This window comes from Lutjanus erythropterus, chromosome 9 (assembly GCF_056507025.1).
Source record: "Lutjanus erythropterus isolate fLutEry1 chromosome 9, fLutEry1.hap2, whole genome shotgun sequence".
In the NCBI taxonomy this organism is placed as follows: domain Eukaryota; kingdom Metazoa; phylum Chordata; class Actinopteri; order Lutjaniformes; family Lutjanidae; genus Lutjanus; species Lutjanus erythropterus.
Genome location: NC_139325.1, coordinates 16,362,541 through 16,373,423, shown reverse-complemented (window position 1 = coordinate 16,373,423; position 10,883 = coordinate 16,362,541). Strand labels below are relative to the sequence as shown.

The 10,883-nt window shown below is 39.7% G+C and overlaps 1 protein-coding gene across 1 annotated transcript; it reads right to left on the bottom strand.

Annotated features, from left to right (window-relative positions):
* Positions 1 to 3,747: 3,747 nt before the first annotated feature.
* irx2a (iroquois homeobox 2a) lies at positions 3,748 to 9,956 on the bottom strand. The gene is made up of 3 exons (XM_084726277.1): positions 9,396 to 9,956; positions 7,676 to 8,081; positions 3,748 to 6,812 (listed from the first exon to the last, which is right to left on the bottom strand). Exons 1-3 carry the CDS (start codon positions 9,636 to 9,638, stop codon positions 5,896 to 5,898), a joined length of 1,566 nt encoding a protein of 521 aa, XP_084582403.1. The 5' UTR covers positions 9,639 to 9,956; the 3' UTR covers positions 3,748 to 5,895.
* Positions 9,957 to 10,883: the final 927 nt, after the last annotated feature.

Here is a 10,883-nt window from a genome sequence, read left to right as displayed (position 1 = left end):
CCTGTACCTGATTTGTACGCCGCTCTCTTTCGTCTCACACTCTCCCCTGAATATTAGTGCTACTTACACTTAAGTCTGAACATCAGTAGTATTTACGGTCAGGTCTTAATGGGTGGATTTACCATGAAAGATATAAGAGTGTCAGACAGGGTGGAATTAAAGAAAGGTTCAATCAAAGGGTAATGATGTTTTTTTAGACTGTTTTGCTAACATTCATTCCCTCATTAAAAAAAACCCCACAAGAATTTAATGGAATCAACTAATCTTATCTCATTAACGTAACCTAAATGTGCAAGTTTTATTTATTCAAATTAATTTAACTTACAATATCTAGTATTCATTTTCAGACCACTTCAGAACTTATGAACAGAGATTCTTCTAACTTGAAGTCCTTTGATTTGAAATGATGAGTTGAATAAATGTACTGTACAGAGTTCTAAAAAAAGTTTCTAGAAAAAACATCAGCATATAAACAGATGTTGTTATTTGTACTGTTCATCTGTGTTACTGATGGGTTATTGGTTCAACTTAATATGTTAAATTTCAAATTCAGTCAACTTATAATTGGACACTTTTTTAAAGTTAAAACAAATAGTATATTTTTACAGTGCTCTTAATCTCATAAGGGACTAAAATGAATGAAAAATTATTGGAAATGTTGGTGGTATTATCAGTTCATAAAATGCCTTTTAAAGTGTAAAGTTTACACATTTGAATTTCAAATAATAAACGATTTGTGTGATTCCTAACCTGGAAATATTCTGTTCTTTTACAATTTTCTCTCAATGGATTGTCCTTGTAGATAAGAGCATTACTTCCTAAATTAAAGATAGGGCTAATTATTCCAACTTATGTCTGCCCATGAAAGACATAAATGCAAGTCTATTCACTGGCAAAAGATAAGCAAGTTGCATTTCCGTGTCATTTCTCTTTCAAAGTCTCAGCATCTGTGGCTAATTCATTGGTTCCTACTGGTCTTATTTTGTGTCTGTTTGTGAAACATAATAAACCCTCTATTGCTACAGTAAAACTTTAGCTGCATGAACTTCCTGTTGGGAAGGCGCACAGGTGTGCGTCAGAGATTAATGTCTGAAGCATTTTGGAGGAGAAAGGGTTGATGGGAGGATAAAGGATACAAAGAGCTCATGAATTATCTGCATATACGAGCTGCTTATTTGATCAACGATAAGGGGGAATGAGTCCACTTGCTCTCCAGTCGACGCTCACATGAAGCCTATGAGCCCTGCGATACCATCAATTTAGCTTTCAATGACAGCTAGTCCTTAGCATGGATGAACACACCCTCTTTGGTAAGCTATATGATAGGATTATTACTGTATTTGATATGCAACGCATGGAATTAAAGAATATCTAGATAAGTTTAAATTGTCCCCTAGCTCGATCAAGCATAGGTTTAGCTAGGCCTTATACTCTCCAGTGGACTTGGCAATACAGTAAATTGTCTATTTTGCCCTTGAGGATCAATATCTGGACTGTCAAGGGCACCCTGGTTTCTTCTGCTAATGTGAGGCAGAGAGCAGGTTCTTCAAAAGGGACGCCAATGCCTCTGTACAATTGTGACTAATTGTGGCATAAATTCTCAATCGTTTCATAACGGGCTTCACAGCTTGAGGTTTGTCATGTGCAATGGACGCCTTGCTCCCATTTTCACCTGCCATTGCTCTCAATCAAACAAAGAGGAGGGGTGGAAGTTTCTTTTCATGTGTTCAAAGGCGACCGGTTGCTGAGCAATTTTTTTTAACAGAAACAATAACTCTTTTTATTGAGAACAAATGTTGACATTTGGAGGGTGCAGCAGCGGGTGAGAGAAAGGAAGGGAGGGAGAGAGTGAGAGGCAGGGCCCCTGTGTGCTTTGGAGAGTGCCTCTGGTGCTATTTGACAACAGTGCTGAGTCCTCGGGGGAGCCCACCTGAGAATAAAGCATGCATTTCAATAAATCAACTCCTAATGAAAGCATTTGGGCAGAAGAAGAAGAAGCTGGCCAGGGGCTATGGTGTGCATGACTTCCATATAGGTGGCTGCCAGGGAGGGAAAGGTAAATAGAAAGGTGAGCAAAATATATCGGTATCAGTGATGATCAAAAGGAAAACAACAACCAATTTTCACAGTAATCCATGCAATGTGAAAAGGGGGAATTTACTGGAATCAACTAACATTTTCTCATTAAATTAATGCAAATGTACAAGTTTTATTTATTCAGGTTAATTAAACTGAACATCTCTAGTATTTGTTTTCAGACCACTTCAGAACTTATAAGCATGAGTTCTAACTTGATTAGAAGTTTTGGTGAGTTGAATGAAGATATTGTACAGCGTTTTGTAAAATCAATAAATTAATTTACTAAAGAAATGTTGATCAGGATATTTGCAGACATCCCAGAATGCGCTCTTTGAGAGTTCAAATTCTTCTCTCATATTTGAGAGAGTTGTTGTTTCATATCCTAAGATTCCTGATCATGTTTCCTCAATTGAAACTGAATTAATACTAAGTCTATTTGGCTAGAAAAGTCTTTTCAAATTCAGTCAACTTCATTTTTTTTCGAACTTTTAAGTTAAAACTCAGTACTTAATACTTAAGTGTTACAATGTAGTAGCTCAAGAAAAAAATCTGAATTTTTTTCCTCCTTAAAATGCCTAACTTTCCTAACATTTCTGACAGTGTGACACTATTGACTGCAAAGTACACCATAAATTTATGCCACAAAGACTCCTGTCAGCCTAAAAGGTGGGTTAAGTGAGTTTAGGTGGGTTTACCCTCCGCTGCATCCCTGGTGGCAGCGAAATATTACTTCCTTGGATGAGGCAGAAGGGGGAGAAGAAGGAGGAGGAAAACCAAGGTGAAAGGGAGTCCCTTGAGATTTGGACAACACTCAAGCTCAAATTCAACTGGAAAATGAAGGATTAGCTTTTAGTCTGGCTGGGAGCGATGACAGAGGCCTCCTCTTGGAGGATGGGAATATTATATATTTGATCTTTGAGTATTTCACACCCTACAAGACCACAACTGCGTGGGTGGCAAAATATTGAAATTCATTTTAAATCATGAAAAATAATTATTATTTAATAATAATAATAATAATAATAATAATAATAATTTATTTGCATAGACCTAACCTTTTTTTTTCTAAATTGTTTAATTAGCTGTGTCCTAAAGCCGCTGTAATAACCAAGCCATGATGAAAAGCAGAGGAAAGCCTGTCCGATTAGGGCCCATCACACAGCCCATTGGAGCTGGCAGATGCTTAGATAGACTTTTATGGATTGCTCAATGCCGTGCCGTAATGAAGCAGGCAGGGCTGACCCATCCTGAACCAGGCTAAAAAGCTCCAGGGACGGGCCCCGCTGGGAGCCCATAATGCCCGATGCGTCCCACGGCTGTATTAATCACACTGAAAAATAAATGTGTGCATGGCAGGGCGAGGGGAGAGGAGAGGGGAAAAAGGGAGAAAAATGAAATAAGTATGTCGTTTATCCCAATCAAGGTCGTGAATGTGTGGCCGAGGGAGATTCCCCTGGCCAGAATGAGGCCCTAAAAGAAAATGATGGTCCATTTAGAAAGAATGGATTGTGCAATCTGTGAAAACTCATAATGTTTATGAAAAGCGAGATTCATCAAACATTTCCCATCTGCGTTTGACTGACAAAATAAAAGCACAATGAGCAGAGTGAAAAAAAAAAAAATACAGGTCTGACATAAATAAAAGAATGACTCCCCAAGATTGATGTCATAGTTGGGAAAACAGTTTAATATTTTCTCCTTTTGAATAATGAATATCATACCCCGCCGGTACATCAATACCAGCGCGTTTTTATTTTATTTACATTCAAAGATATAAATTAGTAAAAGTTCTCCTGATAACAAGATTGTGTAGCTTTTTCCCAAATGCGTCTCAAATAAAAACCGTCCATAATATATATATTTACAAAACAAACAGACGATGTCAGTTTCCCATTTTTGCAATACAACTTGCATAAATTATAGGCATCATTTCGCCATCATTTAAAAAAATAAATATCAAATGTAGGCTATTCCACTTTGAAGTCGTCAAGTTCACTTCAGCTCCGTCCGCTTTTGCGTCCCAAGACACCTCCTTTTACAAATACGGTTTCACAGAAAGGCCAAATTATGTTTTCCACACGTAAATATAGGATATACTAAAATAATATACCGTGGCAAATACGCAAACTAGGAACCTGAGAAATAACATGTAAAATCACATATAATGGGAGATCTTTTTTTTTCAAACCAGCATATTAAATTATTATCCACAATGCATCAAAACAAAACAACTTAAAATGATACAGTAATAATGTGACAAACGTGTGTGCTGTGCTGTAAGAGAAGTGTCTCAGCCTGTTGGGTGGAGCTGAGGAAGCGGTAGCAGCTTTCATTCCGACTATATGGTGGCACTAGATCCGGTTTGGAGTAAAGGTTATGGGGGTTAAAACATGGGGGCTAAAAGGTGGTGGCCTTACTCGCTTTATACTCAAAGCAATTGTGACACCTACCTGCAGAGCATGGAAATAAAAAAATCAGAAGATCAAATGATCAACTCCCTCCACAAGGCCAGAAAACACAAAGTTTTCTCAGAAACAGCTCTGTACTGTAAGTGCTTATTAAAATCCCCACTGGCTAATTACCGGTTAAAAAAAAGAAGAAAAAGTTTATTATCAAGCGGCTTGGAGGCAAAGCTCTGACTGTGCGCAAGGAAAACACCACAACCACCTAAGTGACATTTGAAGATGTGAAGTTGCACGATGAGTGCACAGAGCAAACGAACTGATTTGTTTGCTTTTGGCTGACCCTGTGTAATTAGAATTATCCTAAGCTGAAAGATAAGGTTTGGGGCCCACTGTGCACACACTCACACTCACACTCATACACATATCAGAGGAAACATTAAAAATAGAATTCCTGCTCAAAGCTATGGCAACATGTCTCTGCTTAGGCTGCCCACTGTGTGTTTGTGTGCATTTGAGGCCTGTCCTTAATGGGTTTATTTTAATGTCTATATCCGTAGGTGAATGTTTGTTTGCAATACGCCTTTCTTATTAAGTTCCCATTGGTTGCTAATGCGAGGTTGTCTCAGATGAAAATCCCATCGCCTGATATTTAAAGCTACTACAAGGAACTTTCCAGTAGACAGAAGCCACCGAAATAATCTCAAAATGTAAGGTCAAAAATAAAATTATGTAAATTAAAATATCCCTTTACTCCTTTTTAATTTGGTAATTGTAACGTTGCCTGTGAAAAATGTGAACACAGGCTCATTTCAGACCCGGTGGCAGACGTTAAGAATAACTATAGAAATGACCAATCTTCTCACTAATGGTCTCGTTAATTTATGTAGGTCATATAGAAGAATCAGTTTAAACTCCTTGTAGTAACTTTAATGATTCAATATACGAAAGACCAAAATATGAATATTGTTAAACAAATTATAAATGGATTATTTCAGAAATGCACTGCGCTGAAAACGAATTATAGGCCATAATACATGTTCATTTGCTAAAATGTCCATCTTAATAAGTCATTTAGTCTCATATTCAGTCCTAAAATCGTATTCATCTTAAAACAAGTGGAAATATGCCAATAGTGTGACGTAACACCACTTGTTCCTCATGCAAGCTCGCACAAAAAAAGTTAGTTTTCTTGAAACAAGCCAAAAAAACAGCCAGATCATCCCATGGTGTGATCGCAATGACACATGAAAGTGACACCACAAAGAAAACCAGTTGATTTGCATTGGAAACAAGTGAACGAATTTTACTTCCACCTCCCGCGTTTAAGAAAAATACAACCTCAAGATTCAACAGCAGATTAAATAAACTCAAATCATTTCGTTAACGCTGCATTTGCCGCATCATGTCATCATTACGTACCTTTCTTTGCTTCTAAATTTGCGGGTCTGAAATGCTGCTGTTGCTGCTGCTGCTCGACAACAACAATCTGGTTTGGGTTATTTTTAACGAGGGGAGAGTCTGGCCTGTGTTGTTTGGGGTTTGTGCTCGCCTCCACAGCCTGGTGAGAGGAGCTCAGACCCTCGTTTGCAGCAGCAGCAGCGGCGGCGGCGGCGGCGGCAGCAGCCAGACTCACTCCAGATGAATTAGTGTACCGCAGGATCCCTTGGCCCTGCAGGGGGCTGAAGTTGCCATAGTTTGTGTAATTGCTATAAAAGGGAGAAGTGTAATAAATAGGTCTTCCAAGGATGGAGGGGGCCGGGTAGAGGGAGGGGGAGCTGGCAGCCGGGGACGTGGTGGAAGGCGTGGGGGGAGTAAGGAGGCCACCGCTGGAGGAGGGGCAATTTGGTTGCCCGGGCTGCCCCAGTTGCTGTTGCTGCTGATGTTGCTGCTTTTGGTCCGAGGTAGCAATCTCCGCCAGCGACCACAATTTGGGCTTGACTGTCGGGTTCTGAGGCGGCCCCGATGAGGGTCTGCTGTCAAGGCATGAGGACGGTTTGTTGGTGTTAATGTTGCTGCTGTTGACGAGACTCCGGGCCAAATCCTCCCGCTGGCTGTGGAGCTGGTGCAGGTGATGCAGGTGGTGGTGGTGATGGTGGTGGTGTTGGTGATGGCTGAGGACCGGAGCTTCTACTCCCGTTAGGGGCGACGAGGTGACGGGTTTGGGTGACAGCTGAGCCCGCGGGTCGCGGTTCTGGTCGTCGCCGTCCTCGTCGCATTTATCGCCGGCCTGGTCGGAGCCGAGATCTCCCACGCGACAGCTGACCTTCTCCCCGTCAGACTCCGCCGAGCAGGAGTGGTCCGTCAGGGTGTCGACGTGCAGGCTGATACCTAAGACACGAGGAGAAAATGTAGAAAATAAAATAATATTTTAGTTTCAGAAAAAAGAGACAATACAGGGACAGTTAGGAAGAAAGAAAGAAAGAAAGAAAGAAAGAAAGAAAATTAAGCTGTAAAAAGTATGTACATATAGCCTGTTAAATATTAATATTCCAAAATAAAACATGCCATGACAATTCATTAAAAAGGATAAAGAAGAAAAAGTTAAAATAAACTACCTAACATTTAAGTTGTAGTATATTACATTTTTATGTTTATTCAATGAAATCACAAATATTTTACAACCAATCAGGCTTTAATAATAATACATTAATTATGTATTCATTATTTATCAATTTCAATAGTAAAACCTTTGCTTTAATACGACAATAATGTTTTACTTTGTTTTACATAATTATATAAAAATGTCATCAAGTGAATAACATTAGCAGTCTAATTTTATTGAGGTCACTCATGCACTCACGTGGATTGCTATGTTATGTGTCCACTTTGCTAGTGACCTGCCATTAATCATGTTACAGAAAAGAAAATGTTCTCCTTAACAGGTCATTTAGTCTGGTGTTAACCTCGTTTTAATTAAAAATGTATAAATATATATCAATCAATATAATTACTGAAACAATATATTAAGACAAATCTCTGTCAAGAAGACAAAAACATATATTTAAAAACAAATTATCTGTATTGAAAATTAGTTTTATGATTTCATGATTTAATATTTTATTCTCAAAATATTGCACTAAATAACTTGAGCAGTAAATAAAAGGAGCATCCACCCCTCCCCTCCGTCTAGTCCCCGTCCTACCCTGAATTGTTAAATGGATCATTGGCTCGGTCGCCAGATTATACCCCACCTTCATCCTCCGCTGAAGCCTCGCTGTTATCCAGGGTTTTGTCGGAGCGCTCCACCTCCTTCCTCTCTCCGTCTCCGTCCTCCTCGTCCTCGTCTTCGCTCTTATTCCTGGGCGCCCAGGTCATCTTGTTCTCCTTCTTGAGCCTTCGCCTGGCGTTGGCGAACCATGTGGAGACCTGCGTCAGGGTCATCTTGGTGATGATGGCCAGCATGATCTTTTCCCCTTTCGTCGGGTACGGGTTCTTCCTGTGCTCCTGCAGCCAGGCCTTCAGGGTGGCCGTGGCGTCCCTGGTGGCGTTTTTGCGGTAAGCCGGGTCGTTGAGTTGGTAGGGGTACCCCGGGCTCCCGTATGGGTGGTAACTCAATGCTCCGGCCATGCCCGTTGTGTGCGCGTCGTATGGAGAGCTCTGGAGAAAAAGTTGAAAAAAAAAAGTCACGAGTCTGCCGTGTGTTTTCAGCGCTGACTTTTAAAACACTATATATTAAAACGCTATATATATATATATTAATGTGGCATTAATGGGACTCATTCAAAAATCATCTTCATGTAGTTTAAAGGCACTTCATTACAATAAAATTAAAATACTTCATCACGTTGAACAGTCGTCATTTATTTCCAGAAACATGTTGGAACATGTGAAATGGGTCTGTTATAATGGTGTAAATGCTCTGGCAGATTATATCCTGAATTTTTGAAAATCATATAAAATATAATTTTAATTTACTGGGTTTTAATAAGGTCATGAAGTCTATTGTTAAAAAAATAAACTACCAACACTTCATGTTTTTATTGTTTCTTTTCTCAACATCTGTCAACCACACTCGTTAAGTTTCTTTTTTTAAATCCCTGTAATTGCAAACAGTGGTGGTAAACACACCGTGCGTAAAACGCAGGCCGCAGAACGGCACCAACTAATGGTTAACTAATGGTTAAGATCATTATCGGATTAACTAATAACATGGCTGCTCTTAATAAGCCGTAAAGATAATAAAAAGGAAATTTCAATTTTCCGTAATCACCTATTAACTTGCTCATTTCTTCCAGTGGCTGCTGTTTTGTTTTGTTGTGGTGTGCTCCAGTGTGTTAACATATCTTCTCTTTGCAGCATTACAAATCCCATTAGCAAATCACTTGATATGCACCTTTCCTAAAACGCTTGAAGTGGCCCTGTGACATTAGCATTGCGAGTCATGCTTTTCATGTTAAAATTCAGTTTATTCAACTCAGAATAAAGTCAGCGACTTCATCCCCGCTGATTTTAATGACTGCTGGGGAAGAAAGACTTATAGCTTGTGTTATATTAATTTTCTATGACACATAAATTAACTGCTCGGAGGCTAAGGGCTCAAATAAAAATCGTAGTTGGTGTTCTGTTTTCCATAATTAGCTGCGCAGCGAGTGTTAAGCGTTGGTCAAGCCATTACAATTTGCAGCTCATGCTTAAAAATCCCATTTAAGCCAAAGAGGTCAAGGATTTTATAGTAAGAATCCAACGAGTAGGCCACTAGATATGAATGTAGATATGAAAAGTTCTGCAAGCACTTACTGATTAGTGAATCGGAACAAAAACATTGTAAACTTGGAGCGATTTAATCACGCTGTGTATGCCAGAGAAACACAGCTAAACATTCAGCGCACTTACTGACATAAACTCGCCGAAAAATTCACCTGCTTCAGAGCCTCATCAAACAGAATCGATATAAATAAAGAGATATTTTACCATGTATGATGGGAATCCCGTAGTCGGATCCGTGGAGTATGACAGCGGACTGGAGAAGCCTGCCCCAGCAGCCGAGGCGGAAAAAGCAGCCGATCCAGGATACGGGCTGAAGGCTGAGCCAGATGACGACCTCGCCAAGTCTTCATTCCGTGGGGCAGCCAGTGCCGAGGCCCCGTAAGCCGGACACGAATAAAGAGCCAGAGAGCCCGGGGGCTGGTAGAGGTAACCCTGAGGATAGGACATTGGTGAGCGCACGATAGGTCGCCGATTCCAAAAAGGGGAGGAAAAAACGCGCAGGGCGTCGGGCAACAACAGCCAAAATAATAAACAATCAACTCAATAATCAGCCGTGCAAACAGTCATCAGACAATGAAAATAAAAAAAAAGTCCTCCCTCCGCAGCCCCCTTACTGGGAGAAAAAAACCCGAAAGATCTGTTAAAGTGCCCTCATAGAGGCAATGTGGCATGCGTCTTGATCCCCTAGCGTCCGATGTTTTTAGTACGCAGCACTATGAAGTGAGGAGTTAGGAGAGAAGGAGCCAGTGGAGTTTGAGACACACAGAGCATTGGGGGAAACTGAAGCTGTCACTCCGGCTCATCTGAATATCCCATCCCCGCCCCCTTTCTGCCTCATAGAAATGGAGCCTCGGAACAAAACCAAGACTCTACACTGCAAAAAGTAGCGTCTGTATCCAAGAGTTGTTTAGTTAAATGTGAGGTTTAAAAACCTATTTACTTAATAAAATAGGGCACAAATGGATGAGACAATGATGTAACTATTACTAATGCAAATTAACTGGACCACAGCTTCCTTATTTTTCATTTTTCTCAGGGATATTTACCACGCAGGTGATGTGTATCTGAACTTAAAGCTACTACAATGAACTTTCATTTTATGTTTTGTGATTTTAGAGGCTCCTAAGGACAATAACCACAAAATATGATGTCAAAAATAAACTTATCTATGGAAAAATCTCCTGCTTCTTTTTAACTGTCTTACTCACTAAATAACTTAGTCATTGTGTCATTGCCAGGTAAAATGCAAGGAGAATCTGAACCATGATAGACATTCAGAATAACTTAAATTTATTTCTTAATAGCTTAAAAAATAGACAGTCTTCTCTCTGACGATCTCGTTTGTTTATGTAGGTCATATAGAGACATCGGTATTAAAGTGAGAATGTTTAATAAACAGTCAAAAACTTCTTGTGGTAGCTTTAAATTTTTTTGGATTTTCTTTTCAATTCAGTTATTTTAATTTGAGTTAAAACAATCAATGGTACAATAATTACCTTGTTATGATGTATATTTTGTAGTAGACGACACAAATAGGCTGGTTTGGAGAGAAAGAGAATTATACGAATTAGTTCACTGGCTTTTGTCAGTGATTATTACGCCACCGGGTTATTTATTTTGATTGTTTAAGGTCAGGTTGATTGTGGCACGCAGCGTCTGTCTGATCAAAACTTGCGTGCACTCCCACAACAA

Bases quoted from the DNA above. Each gene is read 5' to 3' on its own strand.
- irx2a (XM_084726277.1), bottom strand. From the start codon at position 9,638: ATGTCCTATCCTCAGGGTTACCTCTACCAGCCCCCGGGCTCTCTGGCT. The intron at 8,082-9,395 runs GTAAAATATCTC...CTTTTTCTCCAG, and splicing joins CGGGATTCCCATCATACATG to AGCTCTCCATACGACGCGCA. The intron at 6,813-7,675 runs GTGGGGTATAAT...CTCGTGTCTTAG, and splicing joins GGCTTCAGCGGAGGATGAAG to GTATCAGCCTGCACGTCGAC.